At 38.0% G+C, this 16,279-nt stretch overlaps 1 protein-coding gene across 1 annotated transcript in view; it reads left to right on the top strand.

Moving 5' to 3' along the window:
• Nucleotides 1–16,279, top strand: part of LOC134803078 (uncharacterized) — a 31,050-nt gene that overhangs the window by 6,113 nt on the left and 8,658 nt on the right. Inside the window, exons 4-9 of the mRNA XM_063775785.1 lie at nucleotides 80–198; nucleotides 655–2,520; nucleotides 2,607–4,160; nucleotides 9,409–9,610; nucleotides 12,955–13,079; nucleotides 13,833–13,975. Coding sequence (XP_063631855.1) covers nucleotides 80–198; nucleotides 655–2,520; nucleotides 2,607–4,160; nucleotides 9,409–9,610; nucleotides 12,955–13,079; nucleotides 13,833–13,975 — 4,009 coding nt within the window. The remainder of the gene's footprint in view (nucleotides 1–79; nucleotides 199–654; nucleotides 2,521–2,606; nucleotides 4,161–9,408; nucleotides 9,611–12,954; nucleotides 13,080–13,832; nucleotides 13,976–16,279) is intronic.

Consider the following 16,279-nt stretch of genomic DNA (forward strand, 5'->3'; position numbering starts at 1 on the left):
AAAATGTACAAATTGTTTGTTTACTTTTATTTAAATGCCTAAAGATACAGACTATATTTCACTCAATTATTTTCTATAGATTCAACACCAGGTGATACCAAGCCCCCAACCAGAATACCCGTGTCCAGGTTCAAACCGGCGGCCGAACGCGTGCTGAAAGAGAAAAGAGATGCCGATGAGCAGAAGAGTAAAAGAGAGGTGAATAAAGTTGTTCAATCTGTCGTTGAATTTAGTTACTACCATTCGCTCATTTCGCTCAGTAACTCATCGCTCTTTCCCACTCATAATTCGAATGAGCCGGCCGAGCGTGACGAGAGAGTGAGACGATGCGAATAGGTTTCGGAGGGGTCGGAAGAATTCGGGGGTGTCGGGAAAACATGGCGGGATCGTATCGCGTGATTCGCCATCTTGGTCGCACTTATCTCATCTCGAGCGAAATGAACGAAATGAGTGATACATATCACCGCGAGCGAAAGATATAAATCAATCTTTTCAACTCAGTGAAGCGTTTTGCGCATCTCTAATCCATACCTACAGTCGCATCGTTATCCGCCAACTCAATTGATGTAAATTACAAAAAATGCGTAACTAAATAATGCACCAACTTTGCGCCCTAATAAAACAAATGACTTCTAACATTTTTTTGCATTTCAGGCACCAGAAAAACCACGCCGTACTTCCAAACTAAATAACAGAATACCTGTTGCAAAGAAAAATCCTCCATCAGAAGGTCGACCTGTTAACACAGAAAGTGAGCCGGTAACAGAAGCCAAAGATGAAACGCTAGTCAAAACTAATCTGAAGAGAGCCACAAGAAAAGACAGAATACCAGTATTGAGTAAAGATCACTATAAAATAACAAAGAAAGATGACGGAATTAAAGATGAACCAGTTAAAACAGAGCCAATTGAAAAGTTAGATGATGAATTTGATAAACTTTATGATGAAATAGTTGACAATGATGCGGCAAGTCTACCTGAGGAGATCCTAGAAATTAAAGTTAAAGACCCTGAGAAGCTTGAAATTAAGTTTGAAGAAATAGTTCATCAATATGACGATGCACCGATAGAGCAGGTTAAATTAGAACCAATTGATAAGGCGAGATATTCTAAAATACCATTACTTAGACGCAGGAGTTCACATGACGTAAAGTTACCCGGACAACTCGAAAGAAGATTGTCACTCAAAACCGGTATCATAAATAAATCTACTTCAATAGGCGATCAAGAGGCAAATACGAGTACAGTGAAGAAAGAAGACATTGATAAACCAAATAACGTTACGGAAAATAATAGAGTACAAGTATCTGATAATAATACTAACAGTGAAAATGCTGTTGAGGTAAATAATAATGACGAAAATGACGAGGATCGTTACATCGAAACGGAATCCCCACCTCTAATACCAGATTATAATACGATTCCAACTCCAGATTCTGAATTAGTGAAAGTTGGAATATTCGGAATATCTGCCCGAAACATATCATTAGAAGAAAAAAATCAAAATGTGACAACGCCTGAACTAGAAACTGTCAAAGTAGCTGTTATAGATAAACCTGCTGAAGAACCACCGAAACACGATAGTGAAGATATTAAGTTTATAGAAAGAAAACCTACCCACCCACCTGAAATATCAGATGATATGTATATCCCGACAATAGATAATAAGCACGAAATGGTAGATAATTTATATTTATCTGAAGAAAATAATACTGACATCCCTAATAATTCTACGGAAGAAATTAATTTGAAAGATGAAAAAGACTCTATTAAAGTATCAATCACAAATGAAGACCCAATTGATCAGAATAAAATCAATCGTATAGTATATCCTGACAATGATTTAAAATCTTATAATTTATTGAAAAATACTAGTAATATTGAAGAAAGTACCAAATCCAGATATATTGACAAGCCACCAAAAGAAGAAACAAAACCAAATAATGTACCAAAAATAGAAGAAGATATACCGAAGGGGAAAGAAGAAACAAAACCAAATAATGTACCAAAAATAGAAGAACATATACCGAAGGGAAGGGAGGGGAAAGAAGAAACAAAACCAAATAATGTACCAAAAATAGAAGAAGATATACCGAGGGGAAGGGAGGGTAAAGAAGAAACAAAACCAAATAATGTACCAAAAATAGAAGAACATATACCGAAGGGAAGGGAGGGGAAAGAAAAAACAAAACCAAACAATGTACCAAAAATAGAAGAAGATACACCGAAGGGAAGGGAGGGGAAAGAAGAAACAAAACCAAATAATGTACCAAAAATAGAAGAAGATATACCGAAGGGAAGGGAGGGGAAAGAAGAAACAAAACCAAATAATGTACCAAAAATAGAAGAAGATATACCGAAGGGTAAAGTTAGTAGAATTCTGAAAAGACTTACTTCACAAGAAAGTCCTAACACTGAGCACACTGATAAAAATATTGATAAAGAAGTTATAGATGCAAAGAAAGAAATAGACGATATTCCTAAAAAGAAGTCAGTCCTTTCTAAAATTGCAATGTTTGAGGTAAGATATAAGGAATATTATAGATAAAATTGGAATTAACTAAAAGCATAGTAGTTAAGAATTAATTAATCTTACTTTGTTTTCAGCGTGGAGACCCAGGACCTCCAAAACCCAAAACATTAACACACAAATATTCAAAACCAGTACGAACTATTAGCGAAGAAATAAAACACTCACCAAAAATAGTACAAGAAGTCCTTAAGCCCAGAGGCGTAGACACAGATAAACATACTATTGTTACTGTTGATATCGTGAGACCTGCTGAGGTTATAACTAATAATGAAGAAGAATTACCAATTGTAGAGATTTTGAAAGAAAATATAGTTATGTATGATAACTTTGACGATTCTCGACTCAATAAAACCGAAAATAAGATAGTTCATCATGTTCTACCACCTAAAGGCGTACATACAAACGAACATACAATTGTTACCATTGATGTTATGAAACCAGTTGAAGTTGTTGACAATAACGAGGAGCAAGTAACGGTTGTAGAAAATTTGAAAGAAAATATAGTCACTTATGATAACCTTGACGATTCTCGACTCAATAAAACCGAAAATAATATAGTTCATGATGTTCTACCACCTAAAGGCTTACACACAAACAAACATACAGTTGTTACTATTGATGTTATGAAACCAGTTGAAGTTGTTGACAATAACGAGGAGCAAGTAACGGTTGTAGAAAATTTGAAAGAAAATATAGTCACTTATGATAACTTTGACGATTCTCGACTCAATAAAACCGAAAATAAGATAGTTCATCATGTTCTACCACCTAAAGGCGTACATACAAACGAACATACAATTGTTACCATTGATGTTATGAAACCAGTTGAAGTTGTTGACAATAACGAGGAGCAAGTAACGGTTGTAGAAAATTTGAAAGAAAATATAGTCACTTATGATAACTTTGACGATTCGCGACTCAATAAAACCGAAAATAAGACAGTTCATGATGTTCTACCACCTAAAGGCGTACACACAAACAAACATACAGTTGTTACTATTGATGTTATGAAACCAGTTGAAGTTGTTGACAACAACGAGGAGCAAGTAACGGTTGTAGAAAATTTGAATGAAAATATAATCACTTATGATAACTTTGATAATGATAGAATGAATAATATAGAACCAACTGAAACTGAACCAAAACGTCTAAATATTGTGAATAATGATACTGGATTAACAGATATTAGTAGAAATGATGATAATTATAACAAATCAGAAGAAAGAATCGATGCAGAAGGCGACGTTAAAATAGAAAAAGAAAACAAACCAAAGGGCCAGTTTCTTAAAGATGACGACAATAATGAGTCAGCACTAATTAACAAAATTAGACCTAATAATGATTACAGTAAAGAAAAATGGAAAAGCACAGATGCTCTTACAGATTTCCTTCCAGTGAAAGAAAAAATAAATAGACTCAAATCTTATGAAGGCACAAGTATGATAAAAGCCAAATCAACAGCAGAGTTGGACTTAGGAGATGCCGTGAAAGGAAAAGTCAAGAAGATGATTGTGAGAATGAATTCGTCAGAGTTGCTAGATGATGTGAGGCCGAAAGAGGCAGAAGTTATAAGTGCGAAAGAGAGGCCTAGAAAGAGGTCGGTGTCGGAGAAAATTGCCTTGTTCGAGGTGAGTAATTTATATCGATATACAATACAATACAACACAACACAACACACCACAACACAACACAACACAACACAACACAACACAACACAACACAACACAACACACAACAACACAACACAACACAACACACAACAATACAATACAATAGTTAGGGTATTCCACAAAACGACCAACTTATATATAGATGGTCAAGCAAATTTTGTCAGTAGAAAAAGGCGCGAAATTCAAATTTTCTATGAGACGATATCGCTTCGCGCCTACATTTTTCAAATTTGCCGCCTTTTTCTACTGACAAGATCAGCTTGACCAAGTATAGTTGGGGACGTCGAGGCTACCTTGCAGAAATCTTCATTATAATACCGTTGAATTTAAAGCACTCTTTTGCAAATTTAAGCTTTTTATTGAATAATTTTACGGTTTAGACTCACTTGTTTTAAGTCACTCGCGCGACATGTTTCATGTCGAGCGAGTGACTTAAAACAAAGTCTAAACCGTAAAATTACTCAATGTTAATGTCTCACAACAGTTTAAATTCGATTAAGCTTTTTATCAAGCGTTGATGGATTTTCGACTTTAAGTGAGGGCCGTTAAATCGAATTTAGCGTGCGGTCGAATTCAAGCGCGTTGAAAAAGCGCTCGTGCAAATGAGGCCTTAAGCCCGCTCCACACTTGAATGTGCGAGAATCGATTCGCTTACTGCGAAACCGTGGTGTCTAAAAAATACAATCGTAGAAACAAGACCTTATATTGAATGAGGTATCGATGATGTACCCAACGGCACAAAGGGTAAAAACGGGACCCTATTACTAAGACTCCTCTGTCCGTCTGTCTGTCAGTCCGTCTGTCCGTCCGTCTGTCTTAAAATTTTCAGATGAGATTAGGGCTTGCAATTCGAATATTCGAATATTCGAATTTGTCGAATATTCGACCTGTTTTGATATTCGAATATTCGGCCGCTCAGGTTTCGAATATTCGAATATTTTTTATTAGTATAAAAAATCTATTTCATCCGCTGTAGTTACAGTTTCTGTGTATTTTCCGGGTATTTACAGTGAATGAGGAACGATAGGTACCCAAATACGAAGGAAATAATATTTTTACTGTATTCCTCTCGATAGACTTCGTGAATACAGTGAAACTTAACTCAATTTGAAAGAAAACGAAATCAAAAAGTATGTTATTTTTACGGTGCGTAAGTTTTAAGTTATAAAGGTCATTCTGTTTATTCAGTGCAAGCGTGCGTTAAGCGATTTTTTGAAGACTAAACCTTGCCCGCACTTATCGCAATTCTCAAATTTGATCATACCAAACCTGCCCAAGTAGGTAATCTAACTATGCACCTTTAGCTAACGAATAGTCCACCCAGTAGTCAACTAACTTTTTCCCTTAAATATTCCAATATTATATAATTAAGTCGACCTTTGGAATAAAAACTTGCCAAAACAAACAAAGTCAATAAAGATTCAAAATACAATGGAATTAGGTACATGCCTTTTTACAGGCCTCTGAGTGACTACAAGTTAATTTAAATCAAAAAATAATTACCTACTAAAAAAAATATCTTACATACCTAGGTGTTTGGAGGGTTAAAGTTATATTATTTCACGCAACGACGCATTTATAATAAAAGTTTTATCTAGAAATATTGAATACGTCTTATTTTGGCGTTTTCTTGTTTTTATAAATGTGGGCATCTCATATTAGTAGGATGATAAAATCTAGTTAATTTCTGCAAAATATCATTAGTTTTAGCAATATGTGAAAAAAGCTTTTGAATAAAACGATAATAAACCGATTTCTCGTTCTTTTTCTTATTTTTTATAATATTAGAATAATTATTCGAATATTCGAATATGTCGTCAGAAAAAGTCGAATATTTGAATACCTGAAAGTTTCGAATATTTGCAAGCCCTAGATGAGATGTATTTCTGTTGCCGCTATAGCGCTATAACAACAACCGGATACCGGATAGTAACTTTGCTTGATTTCGGAGTAAAAAAGTACGGAACCCTCGGTGGGCGAGTCCGACCCGCACTTGTCCGGTTTTTTTACCTATCAGGAGGAAAAATACCTCATAATATATTCCTTTGTTCCTTAATTACAATGGTAATTTACTTCGAAACAGATAAATTTACTTTTAATCAGTTCATTTTTAAGTCTCGCTAAACTTAGCTGTCACTATGACTTTTTAAGGCTACCCCTAATAAAAAAATATATAGTGATCATTAATCATTATGGTAAATAAATATTCCTGGATATAAACGCATTGTGACGCTTATAATAAAAAAAAATGAAATTGCACTTGTTATTATGTGTGTTTGTGTTCGTAAGTATATTTTAAATAAATAAGCTAAACTGTATTAGGTAATATTAATTTCGTTACAGAGAGTTTTGGTGTATAGATGGTCAAGCAAATCTTGTCAGTAGAAAAAGGCGCGAAATTCAAATTTTCTATGAGACGATATCCCTTCGCGCCTACATTTTTCAAATTTGCCGCCTTTTTCTACTGACAAGATCTGCTTGACCAGCTATACTTTCTCAAGTTTAAATATGCGACATAAAATAGTAAAAATTAAATAAAATGGAACTAAAAAAATTACATAGTACATAAACAGATACTAAAGTGTTGCAGCTACGTAGGAGGTGGCGCCCTTAATAATTTTCTACTATTTCTCCTCGGACTATACCTACTATTAAGACGAATAAAGTCTAAGGAAAAAACGTGCCTCGGAATTCAAGCAAAAGTCATTCTCGAATAGATGCCGCACACACCTTTAGCCTATCCTCGGCTAGATGGCGTGACGACACCGTTTCATATTTAACAATTTTAACACATAGATATCAGTGAATGAACATGGATCAAAATGATATAAAAATAATAAAATCATTTATCCATATACGACGACCGGTCTGGCCTAGTGGATAGTGACCCTGTCTGCTAAACCGATGGTCCTGGGTTCGAATCCCAGTAAGGGCATTTATTTGTGTGATGAACACTAATATTTGTTCCTGAGTCATGGTTGTTTTCTATGTATATAAGTATGTATTTATCTATACAAGTATGTATATCGTCGCCTAGTACCCATAGTACAAGCTTTGCTTAGTTTGGGGCTAGGTTTGATCTGTGTAAGATGTCCCCTAATATTTATTATTTATTATTATTTATTATATATATATATTTGTTGATAACTTTATACGTTTTCATTTTGAGTTTTAGTCGTGTGTCGATAGATGGCAGTAAATTTACAGTGACTACAAAATTTACAATGACAGGACCCCTCTATACTATCTATTCTTTTTGCTACTATCCATAGGTACCTTAGAGCATTTAGTAACTGGAGACGCCTTGGCTATCAATTTCTGTACAAACCAGTCTGCCGACTTTTGCGGGGGAGGGGCACGTCAAATGTAAGGCTATTTCTACATGATTTGTACGTAACGTACAAATAGCCATGTCAGGTAAACGTCAGTCCATACAAAAGTTTGCACAATTTTGCAAGGTTTTCGGCAGAGGGGTAAGCTCTTAAAGGCGACTCCAGTTAAAATGCTCTAAGATAGGTACCTAATAATATATTGTAGTAATTTAATTACATACAATAAGTTATTCAAACATCAAACATCAAACATCAACATTTATTAAGCAAATAGGCCACAAGGGCACTTTTACACGTCATCATTGAATTTACATAATTACAAGCAAAAATAATAACATCAACAATTTTATAAAATAAAACTAACAATTCAATCTAACGTATTACAATTACTAAGAGATGTATATGGTCTCTTAATGTCTAATTACATAAAAAATACAGATACAAAACACAAAAAAAAAATCTATAATATTTAGAGGTGTAAATGTCTCTAGGTGTCAGAACTATAAGATTATATAGTTTATCAAGTTATCCTTAGAGATGTATAGGGTCTCCAAGAGTCAATATCCTGTATAATTAATACATTCATTAAGAGAAAAGAAACATACGAGAGCAGAATGAGGCGTCTCACTGTAATTAATTAATAAAAATAAAGTTACTAAGTATAATAGCTTGTGTTAGCTTAAACAGACCAGTCTCCACAAACAGTATTAATTTAATAACTAGAGAAGAGACTCAGACTGATGACCCCACAGTCAAACTCTATTTTATTTTTTATTTTTTAATAGGGAATATTAGGCAAAGCTCAGCGTAGGTGGCACCTTTGTGGCACATACAGTAAAAAAACCACATTGACACATGGCCTACCGCGAAACAAGAAACCCAAAATTTCGTTATCTAATCTCTCCATCACTCTTGCATATTCGAGCGATAAAGAGGCAGATAACTAAATTTCGATTTTCGCGTTTACCGGTAGGCCCATGTTAACAAACCGCCTTGATGCATCTATGTCATATTTTATTGTCTGTGAAAACTTGTCAAGAAACAGTTTAAGGCACAGTATAAGTTAGTCTATGAATTTACTGAGTCGGTAGTGCTGCACTCTGGCGGCAGAACATTGCAGTAATATCCCCTATTCGAGTTAGATTTAACCGTCGCAAAGAACGACCACTGAAAGTGTGTTGTATAATAAATTTACAGTAGGTACATATGGTGCTACTTTACCGCCCTAGGGCGGGATTAAGGACAATACGTGCCTATGTCAAAAATTTAAAGTGCCATATTTACTGTAAAACATTGTACAATACACGTGCGAAAAGGTATTACGCAACTCGTGTCGATTATAACACTCCCTTCGGTTGTGTTTCAATTTCCTACTTCTCGCACTTGTATCGTAATTTTAACTTTTAACTAAGTATTAATTGAAGTGGGCTATTATGTTGTCGGTTATAATTTTTTTGTTAGATTAAGATATCAAAATCCCATTCAAAAATTGACATCACGCAAACGCACGTGAAGCTATCAAATTAAATTTACTTACAGTACTACGGGTTCTCCACGGCCAATTCCTCAGCCAAAGACCGGTCTGGCCTAATGGGTAGTGACCCTGCCTATGAAGCCGATGGTCCTGGGTTCGAATCCCGGTAAAGGCATTTATTTGTGTGATGAACACAGATATTTGTTCCTGAGTCATGGATGTTTTCTATGTATTTAAGTATTTGTATATTATATATATCGTTGTCTGAGTACCCACAACACAAGCTTTCTTGAGCTTACCGTGGGACTTAGTCAATTTGTGTTAGAATGTCCCTATACTATGTATATATATTTTATATTTAAAGAATTAGATTTTTACTCATTTACTATATTTTTTCCAGAGAAAACTCACACCAGTAGCAATGGAAAACGTGAAATTTGAAAACACCGGCCGCGCTCTGAACCCCCACACCAGACCTGTCAACACTGTCAACGGCGTACCTGTCAACAGCAAACCTGTCAACACTGTCAACGCCAAACCTGTCAACACTGTCAAAACTGTCAACGTTGCGACCAATGGCATGCAGATAGAGGCAGATATAGGTAAATATAAATGCGGCTGAGCGAAGGAAAAGGACTAAGTACAGCCGTATCGGCCAAGAATATAGTTTTACCCATGGTATAATAATATACTCCGCCTGGTACTCCATTCCGAGATTCGCGTATGACCTAACTGACACGCGCCTACGTCATCATGCTGTTTACAGGTTCTCAAACTTTGAAATGTGGGAGAATTTTAACCAACGGTGAAAATTATTTTAACGGCATTAATTTTAAGTTATTCATGTAGAAACATAGTAAAATAAAACAAATCTAATGTATTAAATTAAACTTTATTTATCTATACAAGACAAACGTTTAAAAAACTAATTCACAGTTACACATTAATTACCAAGCTTACGACGTGAAAAGTTTGGAAAACACTGCGACTGCTGACACTGAGCGAGAAGGAAATAACAATTAACACGCGTTCGACAAGGATGACGGTCAGGGCATGAAGTTATTAGTCATCCGAATTGTCAAATGTGCACAGCGCTATCCTGTGTTGCCAGTAGTATAAACAGAATTAACCGAAAGTCTGAAATTTCTTTCGTGAATCGGAAGATATTGCTAACGAGTAATTAAAAATGACGTGTTATTGTAAAATTTAAGCTAAAATACATATAAATGAAAATTATAAAATTATAAAGAAATATTTTAACTTATTAACCATAGGTATAATGTACCCATGTAACATGTTATGTTGAAATAAAGTGGCAATGTTATTGTGACGTAGGCCCGTGTCACTCTGGGAATGGAAGACCATATTTTATTAGACCATGGTTTTACCCCTTTTGGTGTGGAAACACTCCGTCCGTGGGGTGTCGGTGCCCTAAAATTTTTCGGAGCGTTAGTAAAGAGGCTGGTGGATGTGACTGGGGACCGTAGGGTTGGCAGCTTCCTCGCACAGCGCATAAGCATTGCAATTCAGCGAGGTAATGCTGCCAGCGTCTACGGCACCTTGCCGAGGGGCGATTTTTTATTGTAGTTTAACTTTGTATTTTTATTAATTTAGTATAATTTTAGTTTATAAGTTTTTATACAACATTTTATATTTATTTAATGAATAAAACTGTCATAAGTTTATTGAAATGTAAATAAGTTAAGTGATTCGAGTGAGTGAGTGAGTGAGTGATGTAGACGACCGGTCTGGCCTAGTGGGTAGTGATCCTGCCTGTGAAGCCGATCGTCCTGGGTTCGAATCCCAGTAAGGGCATTTATTTGTATGATGACACAGATATTTGTTCCTGAGTCATGGTTGTTTTCTGTGTATTTAAGTATTTATATATTATATATATATTATCGTTGTCTGAGTACCCACAACACAAGCCTTCTTGAGCTTACTGTGGGACTTGGTCAATCTGTGTAAGAATGTCCTATAATATTTATTATTTATTCTCTTTATTCAATTAGGGTCTTAGGTTAGGGTTTTACAATGTGAGTATAAAAGTAAAATATAAAAACACTTACAAAACATAACAAAAACTTATTATTTATTATTATTATTCTTCTTCCTCGCGTTATCCAGGCATTTTGCCACGGCTCCTGGGGTCCGCTTGACAACTAATCCCAAGAATTGGCGTAGGCACTAGTTTTTATGAAAGCGGCTGCCATATGAACCTGCTCACAAAATTTCACGAGAATCGGTTGAGAATTGCGACCAGCAGAGGAGAACATTCGGACATACGAAAGAATTTCTGCCCTAGCTGAAATGGAGACCTTAGCTAACGCTCGTTCAACATTTTTTTTTAAATTATACTTTCTAAATGTTTACCATCGCTGAGTAGGTACGCACTCCTCCCCGCTTTTCCGCATAGGGGCTGTCCATAAATTACGTCATCGATTTTTGACCCCCCCCCCCCCTATAATCATCCAAAATCATGCTTCAAATGACCCCATTTCCTCCTACTTCATGCTACCGTCATCCGATGTCCAGACCCCCCCCCCCTAATTTGAAATGACGTAATTTATGAATAGCCCCACATTCCGAATTAATGCGAAGTGCTTATGTGTATAATCGTATGGTTTTAAAATGGTCATCCACTTACACTTACTTGCACCATTCCACTAACCCGGGGTTAACCAGTTAAACCAGGAGTTACCATGGTTACCAGTACAATTTGACACTGGATTAACGGTTAAACGGGTTAACCCCGGGTTAGTGGGATGGTGCAAGTGGCCCTTAGGTACACTTACTTGCACCATCCCACTAACCCGGGGTTAACCAGTTAAACCAGGAGTTACCATGGTTACCAGTACAATTTGACACTGGATTAACGGTTAAACGGGTTAACCCCGGGTTAGTGGGATGGTGCAAGTGGCCCTTAGGTACACTTACTTGCACCATCCCACTAACCCGGGGTTAAGCGGTTAAACCGTTGACCTACTGTCAAATTGTATGGGTAACCATGGCATCTCCAGGTTTAACCGGTTAACCCCGGGTTAGTGGAATGGTGCAAGTGGGCCTAACCGGTTAAACCGTTAACTCAGTGTCAAATTGTACTGGTAACCATGGTAACACCAAGTTTAACCGGTTAACCCAGGATTAATGGAATGGTGCAAGTGGGCCTTAAGAGATTACCTGCCGATGAATGGCATTTGTTTATTTTTTGTTAAACCAAACCACTAAGTACGTGTGCAAAATGAAATTCATTAATAACAAAAGATTCCATACAGATAACAATTTTACCGCTTGAAGAATAGAGTTAGAATTACAATAGCAGCTACTCGATACCTATAGGACTTTTTGGAATTCGGAGATTTCAGAGCCGTGGCCGCCCTGCCTATTTCACCACGGTGACAGGTGTGACAATTCGACAAATGTCACTGTTGCTGACGTCACTGTCATCCATGGGCTACGGTTACCGCTTACAATCGGGCGGGGCGTATTCCTGTTTGCCACCATCATTGTATTATTAATAGAAACTTTATTATATCGGCAAAAAACAGGTATTTCGCTTGCGAAGATAATGATGCTGATGATTCTTGACAGGAAATGAGATCTGTATCTGAATTTCGTGACAATTGTCGTGTTTCTTGTGACAATTGTCATTAGCTTCGCAAAATAAATTTGTTATTGCATTTCATTTTGCACAGGTAATTAGCGGTTTGGTTTAACAAAAAATACAATGCCATTCATCGGTAGGTAGTCTTTCCAGTGAATCCAGACATTATAACACATATGTGTGTCTGTCTGTCTGTGACACCGTAGCTCTCACACGGGTGAACTTATTTAAGACGCGGTTTTTTTTACAAGCATATTTTCTCTTCTTTTATCTAAATCGGTTTATACATTGCATTGCATTGAGGTTTTTCTTGTTCATTAATTTATGATTTTACTTATACAGATTACGCAGCCAAGATAAAAGAGCTGAAAAACGCCAAAATTACGTATGGAAGCGTTAGTAACATGAGTTACACACCGCTGCGAGACGGGAGGAAAATGCCCGTTATCGCCCTTGGGACTGCATTGGTAAGATCATTATTCACCGTTTATTTTATTTAAATCGTACGCGGACCGTGCGCCCAAAACGTAGTGGTTATATTCTCTTTGAACGCGCCTTGTAGTGCCTGCCATCTAGTGACCTGAATAGTAAACTTTAAACTTCGGGGAGACACTCCTGACTTCGGGCAAACTCGGCTCCGTTCGGCTCAGCATTGCTCCGAGCAATTATTAGGGTTGACACAACTTGACGTCCCTTTTCATGCATGAACCCAGATAAGATAATGACTTGAATTTTGACAACCCTAAATAGCCGAAAGAAATAGTGCCATAAGTTAGAAAGGGATATCATGATTCGACCCTGAATCGCTGTCAAACTTCGATCTTGTAGGAAGTGTCCTTTCTGTACGGTAGTACTATTATTCTGTGCTTCGACCCTTTTTCACATTGCCAAATGTTACAGTGGTATCCAGACGGGCCTGATAAAATCGGTCGATTTGATCAGGAAAATAATTGGCGCCAATCTCATCTAGCGTCCACACGTACACAATTTAATCACCTATTTTAGAACCATGAACAAACGCACGTACAGATCCTAGCATTCCGATACTAGCTTCGAAAATTGGCATTATTGTGTCCGCACCTCCTGATTTGATCGGGCAATCGCATCAGCGAGCCAAATTGCCGTTTACGTCCGCACCTCCTCGATCAATTTCGATTCGATCGGGCAAATTAATCAGATTGGCGAAAAATTGACTAACCTGGGTACGTTTTATGTTACAGCTGGACCCCAAGCTAGCCACACACATAGTGGCAGCGGCCATAGATCTCGGCTACCGGGCCATAGACACGGCATATATCTATGGAAATGAGAAGGAAGTCGGGGAGGGGATACGGGCGAAGATACTAGATGGAACCGTTCGACGGTAAGTGCCCCAAGCTAGCCACACACAGGGCTGTCTTAAACTATGCTGGGGCCCTTGGGCACATAAGAATTTGGGGACCTTTTGGAAAGTAAAGAAAGCGAATTAAACTAACATTTTTCTACTATGATCTATTTATTATGGGTAGTCAAATATCGACGCTTAAGAATCAATACTGACTAAGTAACAAATAATTTAAAATTTAGACAATTATGGCATGCCATTCGTTATTTTTTTCTGCACCTAACTGTATTAAAAGGTAAAAAACGTCAAAAATGTTAGACAGTATTGATTCTTAAGCGTCGATATGCTGTTACTGTCTTTCGTTCGGGGCCCCACGAGGATGGGGGCCCTGGGCACGGGCTCCGTGCCCTTATGGTAAAGATGGTACTGCACGCACATAGTGGCAGCGGCCATTGCCTCCCTTCGGTCGTGTTTCAATTTATCGCCATTCGTGCGAACTTCCTACCTTTCGCACTTGTGTCGTAATGTACAATTTTTTTATTTTACCCCATTGCCGAAGCGTGATTGTGGCCAAGTTTTTTGCTGGCGATCATCACACATCAGCTGCCGCTCCGTTGGAAAAAATTCAAACAGGAAGAAATTAATTAAACTATAACTTACATTAAGTATATAATTCGTCAATAACTGGCCTCTGTTTAACTTAGTAACTGACCACCCTAAACTAAAAAAGAATTCTATTCACCTATGAACAGAATTTATTTTAGTATAATTTGGCTAGTTATTGAATGGTGGCCAGTTATTGAAACCTTATACTATAATTTTTAAGAAAAAAAAGCCGACTTCTATGGGGGCCGGTGAAAGATTATTGTAGATGGTGCACTATGTAGAAAAGGAGGTACAACCACCCACTTTTCTACTAGCATTTCGCTTCTGTAAGGGTCGTAGTTCTAGCCTAACCCAATCCACTCCTCTGATAGCAGTTCGGTTCTGTGAGGATCGCAGTTCGAACCTAATCAAACCCACTTTTCAAGTAGCATTTCGTTTCTGTAAGGCTCGCAGTTCTAACCTAACCTAACCCTTGTTCGGTTCTGTGAGGATCGCAGTTCAAACCTAACCTAACCCACTTAACGGCGCATGCGGTGCGGTGTACGGGGGTTTGAGCGGGAGGGGCTAGTAAGATTGGCATCATCATACTTTATACCTAAATTTTATGATAGGTAATCATAGTGGTTTATTTAGTTAAGGTATCATAATGGTTTTCCGGGTCCGAGTCCGAGTCCGAGTCCGAGTCCGAGTCCGAGTCCGAGTCCGAGTCCGAGTCCGAGTCCGAGTCCGAGTCCGAGTCCGAGTCCGAGTCCGAGTCCGAGTCCGAGTCCGAGTCCGAGTCCGAGTCCGAGTCCGAGTCCGAGTCCGAGTCCGAGTCCGAGTCCGAGTCCGAGTCCGAGTCCGAGTCCGAGTCCGAGTCCGAGTCCGAGTCCGAGTCCGAGTCCGAGTCCGAGTCCGAGTCCGAGTCCGAGTCCGAGTCCGAGTCCGAGTCCGAGTCCGAGTCCGAGTCCGAGTCCGAGTCCGAGTCCGAGTCCGAGTCCGAGTCCGAGTCCGAGTCCGGGTCTGAGTCCGGTTCCAAGTCCGGGTCCGAGTCCGGGTCGGAGTCCGAGTCCGAATCCGGGTCCGAGTCCAGGTCCGGGTCCGGGTCCGAACCGGATCCGGATATGAGTCCGGTTCTGGGTCCGAGTCCGGGTCGCAGTCCAAGTCAAAATCGAAATTCGTAATCACCAAACGTGTACTATTCGTCGTTGAAGAGTTTTGTTCTGGTCATCATCAGCAGTTCCACTTCATCAAATGCGACAGTTTTTAATGTAAATGCTTGATTTTATGATGAAAATACAAAAAAATCTATACGTATGTCTTTGATATTTGAGGAGTTCCCTCGATTCCTCATGGATCCCATCATCAGAACTCGAGCTTGACAAAAATGTGGCATAAAAACTTAACTTGCTTAACAAACATAACGAATAGGAGAAATCGCCATACTTGAACTATGCGTCGTTGAAGAGTTCTGTTCTGGTCATCATCAGCAGTTCCACTTCATCAAATGTGACAGTTTTTAATGAAAATGCTTGATTTTCTGATGTAAATACAAAAATCTCTATACACATGCCTTTAAGATTTGAGGAGTTCCCTCGATTCCTTATGGATCCCATCATCAGAACTCGAGCTTGACAAAAATGTATTTTAAAAACTTAACTTGCTTAACAAACATAACGATGACGACAAATCGCCAAACGTGTACTATGCGTCGTTGAAGAGTTCCGTTCTGATCATCATCAGCAGTTCCACTTCATC

The sequence above is a fragment of the Cydia splendana genome, chromosome 26 (assembly GCF_910591565.1).
Source record: "Cydia splendana chromosome 26, ilCydSple1.2, whole genome shotgun sequence".
Classification (NCBI taxonomy): domain Eukaryota; kingdom Metazoa; phylum Arthropoda; class Insecta; order Lepidoptera; family Tortricidae; genus Cydia; species Cydia splendana.